This window comes from Girardinichthys multiradiatus, chromosome 24 (genome assembly GCF_021462225.1).
Source record: "Girardinichthys multiradiatus isolate DD_20200921_A chromosome 24, DD_fGirMul_XY1, whole genome shotgun sequence".
NCBI lineage: Eukaryota > Metazoa > Chordata > Actinopteri > Cyprinodontiformes > Goodeidae > Girardinichthys > Girardinichthys multiradiatus.
The window spans coordinates 8961666-8977315 of NC_061816.1; the positions used below are offsets into that span (position 1 = coordinate 8961666).

The 15650-nt window shown below is 37.9% G+C and overlaps 1 protein-coding gene across 1 annotated transcript; it reads left to right on the forward strand.

The window, feature by feature from the left end:
* The first annotated feature begins 2222 nt into the window (after positions 1-2222).
* Positions 2223-11564, forward strand: LOC124861186 (OX-2 membrane glycoprotein-like). Its single transcript, XM_047354710.1, has 7 exons — positions 2223-2512; positions 8203-8541; positions 9006-9308; positions 10989-11027; positions 11108-11198; positions 11300-11338; positions 11498-11564. Exons 1-7 carry the CDS (start codon positions 2446-2448, stop codon positions 11562-11564), a joined length of 945 nt encoding a protein of 314 aa, XP_047210666.1. The 5' UTR covers positions 2223-2445.
* The last annotated feature ends 4086 nt before the right edge of the window (positions 11565-15650 follow it).

Below are 15650 nucleotides of genomic sequence, written 5' to 3' on the forward strand. Positions count from 1 at the left end.
GCACGATTGGCTGGAATTTCCAGCATCTGTTCCCGAAACTGGTCGCAGATGCCTTCAGGGTTCACAAAAAAACTCCGATAGACTTTGGCGATAGGCTGATGACAACTGATTACAACCACACATTCACGGAATGGTCAAATTATCGTACATTTGGCCTTTTTTTAGGAATATTGATCGTACATCGTACAGAGTGCAAAATTATCGTACAAATACGATAATTATCGTACACCTGGCAATGGCTATTTTCTTCTTCGTGGGTTTTAGTTTCTTTGGCGGTTGGCAAGAAACATAAGGTACACATTACTGCCACCTATTGGTATGGAGTGTTACTCAAAATTTCGTTTTGTGCACATTATTTTGCGTATGTGCTGTCAAAAATCATATTTTATTAATCAGCTTTGTTTTTCTAAAACAAAATAAACTGATTAGAATTTGAATACTTTCACTTTCTGAATCTCTCAGTAGTATGTTTGTTAAGTCAGTCAGTCAGTAATTTTCTACCGCTTATTCCATAGTGGGTCACGGGGGAGCTGGTGCCTATCTCCAGCAGTCTATTGGCGAGAGGCGGGGTACACCCTGGACAGGTCGCCAGTCCATCGCAGATGTTTGTTAAATGTTTTTTTATTCTTTCTAAATTGCTCCAACATTTCTTTCTCTCTCATTTCTCCAACATATTAAAAAAAATGGTTCTATTGTTTCACTCTCTCCACAATGTTAAAATGTTCAGTATCATGTTGATATCATAAGACAAAAAGGTAAGAAACCAAGGACTTGTATTTGGCACTTTGACACATCCGATCTATTTCTCGTTCTTGTTTCTGTCATTTAAAAATCTTCTTTAAAATCTCTATCATGGTCTCCCAAGTAGATCTAGAAAATATTATTCATGCATTCGTGTCATCCTGTTTAGAGTTTTGTAATGCCCTGTTCATAGGTCTGGACAGATCTTTAACTTCACTCCTCCAAACCATTCAGAACTCAGCAGCCAGTGAGTAAATTCTCTCATATCTCCCCAGTCTTATGCTCCTTACACTGGCTCCAAGTTAAGTTTAGAATTAGATTTAACCTACAAGGGTCTAAATAGACAGGCTTCTAACTATTATTATAGAAATTAATCCTTTATCCTTCTTCTTGTCCATGAGTATTAAATATTCTTTTGTATCTGGTAGAATCAATGGTGGTATTACTGGTAAAGATACTGTTAGATCCAAAAATTGATTGCCAGTTGTGTTCTTCTCAGTGAAATGGGTTCATGGAAATCAAATATATAAAAAAACAAAAGTGCTGGGAAAAAGAATATATGAATAAATTCACAGCTGTTAAAAAGTTTAAAGAAAAATAGAAAAATTAGAAGAAAAAAAACAAGAGCACAGAATTTAATAGAAATATCATTTTATTGCCTCACAGGGAAATTCAGGTGTACCAGCAACAAAGTGAAAGGCAAATGGAGGCATACAAATACACACAAGGTAAAAAATATAAAAACAAAAAATAAGTACAGTTTGGGAAAAACATGAGACAAAAAAGACTAACAGTGGAGAGATAAATTATAACTAGCTAAAGATTGAAACTGAGATATCAATTTTGTTTGATAGTAATCAATCAATCAATCAATAAATTAAGCTTTATGTAAAGCATGTTTCATACATAATGAAAACAACCCCAATGCTTTCTAAAAGCTGGACTACAGATGGTACCGTGGACCATGAATAGTTCAATCTAATAATCAAGCTGTTTATTTATTTCTGATTATTCTTTATTATGGCAGCATTGGTCCTCCATACTATATTTCCAAATCATTCATCATGAAGCTTTGATCCCTTGTTGTCCATTTCTCTTGATGCCAGACTTTTCAGTGTTGCCAGATTGGACAGGTTTTCACCCAGTTGGGCTTTTTTAGAACACGCTGGACTGGTTGCTAAAATTTGGGTTGCTTTTCACAACATTTGGTGGTCTTTATTTATCATTTATTCTACAAGTATTTATAGGAAAATTCTATTAACATAGTTGCCATTGTGTGCCAGAACAGTACAAAGGAACAATTGTCTGGAAAATGTGTCCTTGCACTTATATAATTAGTTCATTTTTTTTAAATGTGGAGAATCTGTCGAACTTGACATCATCTATCAGTGATGATCTTTGTTCATTAAGTGTCCCTGTCAATTATATTGGTTAATGACAATTGTAGACAACCCTAATGGGGTTAAGAGTTAAACTAAGCAACGCAGGTGCCTTGGCCTGAAGCCTTTTATTTTTAACCCTTTAAGCTCTAACTACAGAAATAAATAAATGAATAAAACAGAAATCCGAGCGTAACTTCATCGTTTTAAAGAACATGGCGCCGCATTATTCATTATGAGTTTCAAGACGGCTTTTATTGCAGTGGGCGGGTTTTACAGTCATAAGGAAACCCGGTTTCAGCTATGACTGAAGGACCACGTTACGATGCTACTTGGAGGAAATCTAGTCTTAATTTTCTTTCTTGTAACACGTGGAGGATCCTTTCAGAAAGGTGAGAATAAACTCTGTTTAGGCTTTTTTTATACGAAAAGTGGGATTTCTTTTCTGATTGTTCCCGACGCTGAAAGCATGTCTTTTATTGAATCAATTAATTTATTTATTCTCTGCTCCGATCTGAATGGAGTCATTTAGGACTGTGTTTTGGATTTTGAACAGAACCATTATGAGTTTAATTCATGAAGCGGTTCTGTTCAGTCTAGACAAAGCTGGCACAGTGCCATCCTTTAAACTGGCAGTTAGACTGGGCTCGTCGGGTGGAGATGATGTTTAAAGGGAGTACGTGTATTTAAAATAAATGTACTCCTAATAGTAGTTGTTCATCATACTTTTTATTTCTACTTGAATAATATTTGAAGTATTCATCTGAGAGCAGTTTTTGGCTCCACAGCTGCCTCGTTTTATTGCTATTTTCTATCTGCTGAGTCTAACACGTGGAGGACCAGTTAATATATAGTAGTTATAAAGTACATCTGCAGACTGGAGCAGGTTTCACTCATACCTACTTGTAGGTAGTGGTTTGATTTAGCTATTTAAAAATACTTCAATGTGAATATTAGTTTATATTTCTCTCAGACTACATAATTTCTAATAAATAAATCTTAAATGACAATATTATGGCTACTCAGTGCTTGAGTTGTCTTCTGTAATCAGAGCTATGGACCACACTGAAACTGCGACAAGGGCCCCATCTGTAAGTGAATATGCTTTTATGAATAGAAAGCATTTTCATTCAATATATGTGTAACCTATTGGTGATGTGCAAATGTCTCTCACTAATGCAATGTCATGGTGTGCAGAAATAGTCTCTCTAGTGTTTTTCCACTGAAAGGAACCAGTTCTGTTCTTTAACTCTCACAGCATCTTTGCCATGGTAATTTGGACACATGGTTGGTGTATTTATACTACTTTACATATGTAACTACGGGCGGGGACCAGACGGTTCAACCACCATGTGCAGCTCAGGCCAGTTTCCCGAAAACTAGGATGTATGAAGGCCGAGTGGGAGTTGACATATCTACGCACAGTTTGTTACATCTGAATTTTGTTTATGGACCGCAAGTCAGAATTTCTCCTGCACACTCTTTAGTACATGAGGCCCCAGAGGAGATACAGACTGGTTCAAGATGATTGGAAGGCAGTGAAAGCTCAAATAAAAAATTTATACAACCAAACTATGCTGAATACCTTTTCTGAATGAACAACACCTGGAACCTTGGAGCAGATGGGCTACAGCAGCAGAATACCACACAGATCATCACTCCTGTCAGCTAAGAACAGGAACCTGAGGCTATAATTAACACAGGTTCACAAGCACAGATTGTAAAGATGTAGCCTGGTTTGTTGAGCATTGATTTCAGGTGCAGCGTTCAGATGATCGGGTCATAATTTGGTGTAAACACCAAAAAAGCATGGATCCATGCTGCCTTGTTTCAAATGGTCAGGCTGGTGGTGGTTTAATGGTGTGGGACCCCTAGCACCAAACGAGCGCTGTTTGCAGACCACAGCCTGCCTTAAGCATGGGTGGCGACCGTCTCCATCTCTTTATGACCACAGTGTACCTATCTTCTGATGGCTGCTTCCAGCAGGATAATGCACCATGCCACAAAGCTCAACTCATCTCAGACCGGTTATTTAGCATGATGATGAGTTCACTGACCTCCAGTGGTCTTCATTCTCGAGATCTAAATCCCATAGAGCACTACTGGGTATAAGGTGGAACGAGAGATTCTCATCAATAATGTGGAGCCAACAAATCTGCAGCAACTGTGTGATGCTGTCATGTTAATATGGACCAGAATCTCTGAGGAATGTTTCTGACACCTTGTTGAATCTGTCATAAAGAAATAGTTTGGTTCTGAAGGAAAAATGGGTTTCAACTAGAGGGTGACACGGGAGTGGATTTTCTCTCCCATCCCGCTCCCACAGAAAAATGTCTTGTCCCATCCCAATCCCAGGCCAGCATAACGAAAAAAATCCTGTCCCGTCCCACTCTTGGTAAATTGACTCCCACTCCCATCCCGCTCCCATTCAGAACGACTCCCACTCCTGTGCCACTCCCATTTTTGTTTTCTTCATTTAGTCTTTTGACAATTTCTTTCTTTGAAGGACCAGTTAGGTCCCTGTTTTTAGCTGTAGTAAAGGCCAGTTAAAGTAAAAAGAATAATAATGAAGAAATAATAAAATATTAAACAAGGAAACAGACCATGACTATCTTAGTTGAATAAACAAAATATACCTAGTTGTATTTTACTTATTTATTAAGTGATTGTTTCCTTTGAACAATGACATTACTTTTATGTTTCAAGTTGCTGGAACGAAAGAAAAATGTACCTAGTAAGAGAACTGTACTTGTTGAACAAAAGGACAAAAAGGCATTACCTTCAAAATTTAGAAACTGTAACTCAATGGTTCACAACCCTGGTCCTCAGGGACCCCTTCTCTGCAGGTTTTAGATGTGTGTCTGATCCAGAACACCTGATTTAAATTCTGACATGACCTCCTATACAGGCATCAAGAATGGAGGGTCAAACTGGACAAATTTAATACAATAAAATCATCATTAAATAAATAAATGTTGTGAATGTCCCATAAGTGAAGTAAATGTAACATGAAAGAAATGTAACATTAAATGTGCCATTAAATTAAAGGTACCATTTATTTATTTAATACATCATTAGAAACAATAAATGTACCATTATGTCATGAAATGGACTATTATGCAATTAAATGTGCCACTGAATAATTAAGTATAATTTTAAAGACGACATGACGTAATTAGTGGTACACTTAATATTTAATGATGTATTAAATATATTGTACATTTAATGGTACATTCAATTTTTTTCTATTTCACAACATATTTATTTAATATCTTCCCTTGATGAAGCCTTTCTATATGGAGCCCACGAGGGGACATGGGGGGACTTTTTTCTTTTTTGTGTCCCCATGCAATAGTCTTTGTGTTATTTCACAATACTTTGTGGGATATTTTCCAAACCAGATAAGTGCAAAAATGAAACAAACACTACACCCGTTTTGAGATTTATTGAGTTTTATTTTGAAATCAGCCTTAAATAAAATTATCTTCAAATCAGACTAAGGGCTGTGAACCATTGAGGTACAGTTTCTAAATTGTGAAGGTAATGCCTTTTTGGCCTTTTGTTCAACAAGTACAGTTCTCTTACAAGGTGAATTTTTCTTTCATTCCAGCAACTTGAAACATAAAAGTAATGTCATTGTTCAAAGGAAACGATCACTTAATAAATAAGTAAAATACAACTATGTACATTTTGTTTATTCAACTAAGATAGATTCTTTTTACTTTAACTGGCCTTTACTACAGCTAAAAACAGGGACCTAACTGGTCCTTCAAAGAAAGAAATTGTCAAAAGACTAAATGAAGAAAACAAAAATGGGAGTGGCACAGGAGTGGGAGTAGTTCTGAATGGGAGTGGGATGGGAGTGGGAGTCAATTTACCAGGAGTGGGACGGGACAAGATTTTTTTTGTTATGCTGGCCTGGGATTGGGATGGGACAAGACATTTTTCTGTGGGAGCGGGATGGGAGAGAAAATCCACTCCCGTGTCACCCTCTAGTTCACATGCAGCAATTTTGTTGGTCAGATGAGACTTGACACATGTTGGTACTTTTGGTTTGATGAAGAGATGCAGGGTTGATTTAATCCAGAATCTGTCTTACAAGTGTCCCTTAATCACTGGTGAACTTGATTACAACTAAACACGTTTTACAAGCAGCAGACTGCGTGTTAAAACCGCTACATTCAACTCTCCTGAAGTTCGGTAATATTTGCGACTTTCCTGTCAGCTCTATGAGTTTAATAGATAAGTCCTTATTTCTGACTTTACGTTACAAATCCAATTTTACCACGTCCAGTTCTCCACCTGCGTTTGCTCCCTCCATCCTGAACGCAGGTGGAAAACATCGAGCAGAAGCACTGTTGGCTTGTGGGTCGTGTAGTTCGTTTGACTCGCATTATAGTTTAGGCTTCTTGGAAAAAAACTACACAATGGCGGCGTCGATTCAAGTTTTTTTTTCTTAAAGTTTATAACAAAGTCTCAGTTTTACATTTCCAAAGACAATTGATCCTAGTTTATTTTCCCTCCTATTGGTTAGCTCCCGCTCCCGTCTGCTCCAGTTCATTTTTCATCCTGTACCGTCCCAATCACGTGATCTTTACTGATGCTGTCTCCCGTCCCGCGGGATTTGACCCGTGGAACTCCCGAAAAAATGTCAGCCTCTAGTTTCAACCCAGGACTGCCAAGGTGTACTTAATAAACTACAACCCCTTTAGCACTGGGATTTTATATGAGTCTGTAATATTATCTGGTCTTTATTAATTATTATTAGGTACAAATTGTATTTAAATCTAACTTTAACTGCAGAAAAATACACTAGATTCCATTATTAAACAAAGAAGGAGCAACCATGTATTTTCCAGCGTCTTGAACCACGTTAATCTGCAAAAATGTTAACTACTAATTTCCTAAATGACTTTATCAGGGTTATATGATAGTGGAGGAATATTAGCTGATGCTTCTTTTTAAAAAGGTTTCAGTTCATTGAGATTTCCAGGCTTGTTCAGGCTTGTTTCTCTCAGGTTTCCAGTAAAGCATTCCAGGTAGTTTGTGAGGTGGAGTTTTGCTGGTACTGCTGCAGACAAAACCAGTCCAAACTCTTGCTTTTATAAAAGTGGTCTCTCTTCATGTTGATCAGTTTATCAATGCATTTCATCAGCAACATCTAGCTGCTGCTACCACACTAAAATCCAATGGCAGCAGCAATAGTTTACTTTGTTTTCAGCATATAACGTTTCCATCCCTGTTTAATAAATGATAGTTTGGAATCTGTGGCGTTTTACAACCTGATAAAGAGCAGATCACTTTCATCATGTCCTGATAGGTTGTTTTTATAACTCTATTTGCTGGCAGCTGTTTTTATGAAGTCCCTACATGTTGACTTTGAATAGCTAACTAACTCACTGGGACTATTTTAAAGCCTTATTAGATGGAGGGGAGGGCTTTTATTTTGAAAAGGGAACAAAAATAGAAGTGGACCAAATTCTTTTTCCTTTGTTATTGATTTTCTTATCAAATTGGGAGAGACGGCAATTCATTAAACAAGAGAAAGACCGGACTTTATCTTTATAAGTTTAGTCAAAGGCATACAGCGTTTGAAGACTCTGTCACTGAACAAGTCAGAAGAGCAGAGCAACGAACAAATATCACACACAAGTATTTATACCAAAAATGAGAGTGTTATCTCAACTTCAAAGAGTTTGTGTTTTATGGCCCTAGACCCTTCCCGGGTCAGAGGTAACAACGTTATTTATGAGGGCACCCATCTACCCTCCCTTAAAATATATCCCTTCACGGAGTGTTAACCATAAACCTCCTGATAATGGATTTAGAGCCTCCTCCTCTTAAGTACAAAACACAGAGGTCAGAGGAGAGAGGTGAATAAAAGGTCACACACTTTAGAACACTTGTAAAAGAATTTTCCATTACACCTTTCAAGGAAAAATTGTGCCAAGCATGACTGTTTCTCAATAAATGTGATGTTCCTGCTAAAGAACACAGAGAGAAATAAAAACCCTCTCATAGAACTATACATGATATAAATGAAGTTACCCAGATCCATTTATTCTTTTATTTTATCCTGCAGGTTTAGCAGAACCAATAAAAACAGAGAAGTCTGTGTTAGCAGCAGAGGGAGAAGATGCTCCTCTCAGCTGTCAGCTCCTGGAAACTAAAAATGTCCAACAGGTCACCTGGCAGAAGATCTTGGAGAACACAGAGAGGAACATCTGCACCTACAGCGAGTTTTTTGGTGAAACTGTGGATCCTGACTTTAAAGAAAAGGTTCAGTTTACAGAAGTTGGACTGCAGAAGTCGTCCATAGTTATTAAGAGTGTTACAGAGCAGGATGAAGGATGTTATCTCTGTTTGTTCACCATCTACCCTGATGGAGCTCTGACAGCTGGGACCTGTCTAATGGTTTATGGTAAGAATCCAGCTGTATTACCGGGTTAATTTTAGAACTAAATTGTAGATGCTATTTGTCTCTTTTTGTTAAGTTTAGCTTTAGTTTATTAGTTTACTAATTTGTTTATTTTCTAATTGATTTTTAATTAGAGTTTTTGTGTAATTATAGTTGCTTAGAATAAATCTATTTGGGGTATAAATATGTAGGCTTTTTGCAAGATCAGCATGCAGGTGGGTGGTCCTATGGTTTTTATCAGGCTGTCAAGCAGTCATGGAGGCCTGTGACATGTATCGTATTGTTTGCTCGTCGACTTGGAATAAAACGACTACGGAAATACTGCGTAAACCACAAACCCATGGTGCATCTAGTGATTATTCGTGTAACATTTGCCTTTTGGTTGATCATTCCTAAGTTTCTTGGTTTTCAAGGACAAGAACTCACTATATAGATGTTAAGTAGATGTTCATCTGTTTTCTGCACAGAGCTGCATGAACCCATCCTTGATGTCAGAAAATCAAACTCTCCTGCAGAGTCAGTTGTGTCCTGTTCAGCCACAGGTCGACCTGCTCCCTCTGTAACACTGACTGTTCTCCACCAGAACCTCAGCTTCTCCCAGTACAACTCCACCAGTGTGACCAACAGCAACGGTACGGTCACCATCACCACCACAGCTCTGCTGTCAGCTTTCAGCAGCACAGAGGTTGGATGTTCAGTGTCAGTTCTCTCTGCTGCTCCCAGAGAGCTGCTGGTCACCGTTCCTGGACTCACAGAGACGTCTGAAGATGGTGAGGAACTCTTTCAAACAATCACATTTATTGAGAGAAGATCCGTTTGGGGTTCTGTTTGTTTTCTTTGACAGGTTTAGATGAACACTCTGGATTAATCATTGATAAGAGGCAAGAGTCTAAATATCTGAGTAAGTTCCTCCTCTTGTGATGCTGCCTGATTTCTGTTTGCTTTGATGATCCATTAAACATTTTTATTCTTTTTCTCAAAGTTTTCAACTCAATCCTGGTTGTAGTTTTTCTAATTCTGGCCTGCTTCGATAGCGGCCTTTAGCTCATCCAGAGTGTTGGGTCTTGAGTCTCTCAACGTTCTCTTCACAATATCACACAGATTCTCAATGGGGTTCAGGTAAGGAAAGTTGGCAGGCCAATTGAGCACAGTGATACCATGGTCAGTAAACCATTTATCAGTGGTTTTGGCACTGTGAGCAGGTGCCAGGTCATGCTGAAAAATGAAATCTTCATCTCCATAAAGCTTTTCAGCAGATGGAAGCATGAAGTGCTCCAAAATCTCCTGATAGCTAGCTGCATTGACCCTGCCCTTGATAAAACACAGTGGACCAACACCAGCAGCTGACACGGCACCCCAGACCATCACTGACTGTGGGTACTTGACACTGGACTTCTGGCATTTTGGCATTTCCTTCTCCCCAGTCTTCCTCCAGACTCTGGCACCTTGATTTCTGAATGACATGCAGAATTTGCTTTCATCCGAAAAAAGTACTTTGGACCACTGAGCAACAGTCCAGTGCTGCTTCTCTGTAGTCCAGGTCTGGGGAATGCGGCACCTGTAGCCCATTTCCTGCACACGCCTGTGCACGGTGGCTCTGGATGTTTCTACTCCAAACTCAGTCCACTGCTTTCGCAGGTCCCCCAAGGTCTGGAATCGGCCCTTCTCCACAATCTTCCTCAGGGTCCGGTCACCTCTTCTCGTTGTGCAGCGTTTTCTGCCACACTTTTTCCTTCCCACAGACTTCCCACTGAGGTGCCTTGATACAGCACTCTGGGAACAGCCTATTTGTTCAGAAATTTCTTTCTGTGTCTTACCCTCTTGCTTGAGGGTGTCAATAGTGGCCTTCTGGACAGCAGTCAGGTCGGCAGTCTTACCCATGATTGGGGTTTTGAGTGATGAACCAGGCTGGGAGTTTTAAAGGCCTCAGGAATCTTTTGCAGGTGTTTAGAGTTAACTCGTTGATTCAGATGATTAGGTTCATAGCTCGTTTAGAGACCCTTTTAATGATATGCTAATTTTGTGAGATAGGAATTTTGGGTTTTCATGAGCTGTATGCCAAAATCATCCGTATTAAGACAATAAAAGACCTGAAATATTTCAGTTAGTGTGCAATGAATCTAAAATATATGAATGTTCAATTTTCATTATGACATTATGGAAAATAATGAACTTTATCACAATATGCTAATATTTTGAGAAGGACCTGTATATTTATGCAGTAAATTTCACTTTTCAGATTTTATTTGTAAAAAACAACGTTTAATTTTTCTTCCACTTCACAATTATGCTCAATATTGTGCTCACATAAAGTCACACTTAAACTCACTAACGTTTGAGGTTGTAGTGCAACAAAATGTGGAAGACGTTCAAGGGGTGTGATTACTTCTAAACACTGTAGGAACTGATGAGACCTTCCTGATTTTAAATGCTTGAATCCCATTTATCAGGGTTGGATAAACAGACTGGATCATCTGACAGACGCTCCAGCAAGTTTATGTTCAGATTCTCACATGAACATTTTTCACTTTGTTCTGTTGTTGAGACACATTTCATCTTCTTCCTTTAGGATGGCCTTTAATTATTCCATTCATAATGATGATGATGATGATGATGGGTGTCATTTTTATCTTCCTGCTCAGAAAAGGACTTCAGAGGAGGTACTTCTATGAAACTGAGTTATTGTTGTTGACTTTTACCTCATTAATGTCAGAAACATTTCTTTTGTAACTGTTTTTAATTGTTCTTAAATCATTTACAGGAATAATAAACATTCCCAGGATGCCACAGGCAACCAGAAGTAAGTATTTTATTTATTCATTACACAGATATAGATTTATTTCCTCTTTTACATCCCTGCTAATGTGATATATACAGTATATTTCCTGCACTTTATAAAGCATATCAGTTTCCCTGTTTATTATTAGTTTCTTAATAACTTATTGTTTTGATTTTCAAGGCCAGACAGCTCAGCGGTGTCAGACAACAAAGATCTCAGACTACGAACCTCAGAAAGACAAAAATAAAACAGTGAATCTGTTTCATCACTATGACAACAGGGACACCTCATTTCAACCTGTTTGTTTTATTACCAACAGTAACCCAGCAACAAGGGGTCATATTGATAAGGCACATTTTTACTTTTGTGTGTTTTCTACATTCTTTAATGGCTGCATTATTGTTTTTGCAAGATTAGTTCTTTTTTTTTTTTTAAACATAAAAACTTAGTAAATTTTATCATGTCGCTGATTATAAAACTTTGAGAAACACATTAAATTATCATCTTTCTAATATTAATTTTGTTGAGGTACTTGGCAAAAATTGGCAAAGTTCTCCCATAGCAAAATCCTTAACATTACCACTGTAATTTTGAATTTTAAGGAAATGTAGCACATATCATAAGCCAGTAACTTGCTACTCATAGTCCTATTTAATTGTTCCTTATTTGTTTTGTTTTTTCATTATCTCATTGTATCACTCTGTCCTTTAATGTTTAATCTATAGAAACAACAATTCTGGCACGAACCAACTCAAATCTATAGTAAAATCTTCTTCAATACATTAAATTGATTCCTGTTAAATCACAAGTCATTTCTTTTCACCTGTCAGTCTGATATTAATCATTAAATCAAACCTTATTCTCTGTTTTTCATTTTTCCTCCTGGTTTGTTACACCTCTCACTTTGTGACTTTTATATTGTTCGACATAATAAAATTACAAAATCTTATATTACATTAAATACACATTTACATACTAAATAAGTAAGGATAAAGCATAGACTGTCATATTGTGTTGTTCCACCATTAAGGTTAATTAAACAGTTTGAGCCTGATCCAAGAATTTGTTCCACCCACAAGATTTTTATAAAAGTTGATGCTTACTCTGGTGTTTTTAAAATCTAAAAACACGAAATATGCCAAAAATAAGGAATATCTTGATAAAGATGAATTTCTGATTCCATACATTTAGAGAATTTCTTTCCATCAAATTTCTAAACGATGTGTTAGAAATTTATGGAAGTAAAATAGTCTAATTAGAATCAGACATTTTTTAGACATTGAATTTATAACACTGAATTTGTATCCTGTGCAATTATGTATGTGAATTTGTTTTGTACTTAAAGTTTGCCTGCAGAAATTCACCCGCAATTTTCTTTGTATTTACACAAAAGTCTCCCTGCATCAGGCAGTTAACATTTAAGCTACAACTAGAAAAGCAAAAAAATAAATAAAACCTGGATTCTCACTTCAATTATGGGCATTCTATCAAGTGTCTTGCCCATATTTGACGGTAATTTAGACTCCAAGGTAACTACAGACCACTCCGCTCACTTGCATTCAAACTATTCAGTTATTCAATCATGAATCTGGACTTTGTGAGCACCAAGAGGCCTACAACCCCAAGGAGTTCCTAAAAATCTGTCATTGTTTTGTGAATAAATTGTCAAAAATAAAGAGAAAAGGGAAGAAAACTGTTGAATAAACAAATGTTAGTGACAAATAAACCCACATGTATGACAGACGGATTCAACATTCAGACAAACTCATGGACAGACATATAGACAGACATATGCTGGCATTTGACATTCATACTTTCCTTTATACATCATATATTTTGCTCCCCACATTTGTGTCTGTTTCTGTGTGTCTGCTCGTGTACATGTGCTTTATGTGTGTGTGATACTTGTGCGTGTGTGGGTGCTCTCTGTCACACAAGCAAACTCTTTTCATCATACGCTGGTGGAAAGCAAGACACGGACTGTGTGCAGGCACACACACACACACACACAGACTTGCAACCAGAAAGTCCATCCTTCAAGCCTGCAGAGAGCCTTTTTCCCTTTTTCTAGCTTTCAGTCAGTTTCTACCAGAAACTCCTTCCCTATTTAATGTATGCTTTCATTCTAATCAAAGTGCATAAAGATTTTTACGTCTATCCCTTCAAGAATGAACAAAGATTCAAGCAGTAATTTTAACCAGTAACACGGCTATACCTATATTTGACTTGGGCATAACTCAACATTTAACCCATACTTGTAGGAACTATAAAACAAATCAAAGCAAAGCTTCTGGTGCGCACCACAAAAGCTCATTTGTTGTTTTAACACAGCAAATGAAACTTAGAAAGCATTTAAGGTCATCAAAATCAGAACATGCAGTTTTAGTCTCTCATCACTTGCAACTCGCTTCAGTTGCCACATTCATACAGATTTCAGTCTGTCATCGCATACAACTCACATAAATGCAAAACACCAACGTTCATACGTCATTCAGAGAGAGAGAGAGAGCGATAGATAGATAGATAGATAGATAGATAGATAGATAGATAGATAGATAATCTGCATTTTCTTTAAAATCTGCGTGAAGATCTATATAAATTAAATCAAGCGATTTTGTTTTCATTGGTTGCTCACACTAAATATTTTTTTACAGTCAGTCCTATTATTCTTTTATTAACATAAAACAATTTAAACAATGCAGAAGCATTCCTATGAACCTCTAAATATTTATAACTGTACATAACCTATGTAAAAGACCTAATGTGAATGTCTGTATTGTTCATTAATAAAAAATGTGTTTCTCCTGCATGCACTTACTTCATAATGTACCTCGCTAAGAACACGTTTGAAGCACAAGTATAGATTACCTTTCTTCGCTTACATTTTAAATCTGTACTTTTTTTACCTACACATTTGTACATGCAGGCTTCATAATACAAACTGACAAGATTAAAAATATAATTTCAAAAATGAACTTAATGACTGATAATTGCGTTACCTTCATTCTGCGTTTCTCCGTACAACTTCATACAGGTCAGCTCTGCATAAACACTCACCGGCCACTTTATTACGTACACCTTGCTAGTACCGGGTTGGACCCCCTTTTGCCTTCAGAACTGCCTCAATCCTACATGGCATAGATTCAACAAGGTACTAGAAACATTCCTCAGAGAGTTTGGTCCATATTGACATGATAGCATCATACAGATGCTGCAGATTTGTCGGCTGCATCCATGATGTGAATCTCCCGTTCCACCACATCCCAAAGGTCCTCTATTGGATTGAGATCTGGTGACTGTGGAGACCATTTGAGTCCAGTGAACTCATTGTCATGTTCAAGAAACCAGTCTGAGATGATTCGTGCTTTATGACATGGCGCGTTATCCTGCTGGAAGTAACCATCAGAAGATGGGTACACTGTGGTCATAAAGGGATGGACATGGTCAGCAACAATACTCAGGTAGGCTGTGGCGTTGACACGATGCTCAATTGGTATTAAGGGGCCCAAAGTGTGCCATAAAAAATATCCCCCAAACCATTACACCACCACCACCAGCCTGAGTCATTTATACAAGGCACGATGGATCCATGCGTTCATGTTGTTGACGCCAAATTCTGACCTGACCATCCGAATGTCGCAGCAGAAATCAAGACTCATCAGACTAGGCGTTTTTCCAATCTTCTATTGTCCGATTTTGGTGCAATTTTGTGCAAATTGTAGCCTCAGTTTCCTGTTCTTAGCTAACAGGAGTGGCACTCGGTGTGGTCCTCTGCTGCTGTAGCCCATCCGCCTCAAGGTTTGACGTGTTGTGCATTCAGAGATGCTCTTCTACATTGTAACGAGTGGTTATTTTAGTTACTGTTGCCTTTCTATCAGCTCGAACCAGTCTGGCCATTCTCCTCTGACCTCTCGCATCAACAAGGCATTTGTTCCCACAGAACTGCTGCTCACTGGATATTTTATCTTTTTCGGACCATTCTCTGTAAACTCTAAAGATGGTAGTGCGTGAAAATCCCAGAAGATCAGCAGTTTCTGAAATACTCAGACCAGCCCGTCTGGCACCAACAACCATGCTGCGTTCAAAGTCACTTAAATCACCTTTCTTCCCCATTCTGATGCTCGGTTTGAACTGCAGCAGATTGTCTTGACCATGTCTAAATGCCTAAATGCATTGAGTTGCTGCCATGTGATTGGCTGATTAGTTGGACAGGTGTACCTAATAAAGTGGCCGGTGAGTGTATACCTCCATGAAAAACAGAGGACATAAAACCAACCAATCACTGTTTGTAAGCACGGAACGCCTACAGGTTGAGAAACGCCCACTTTCAGTC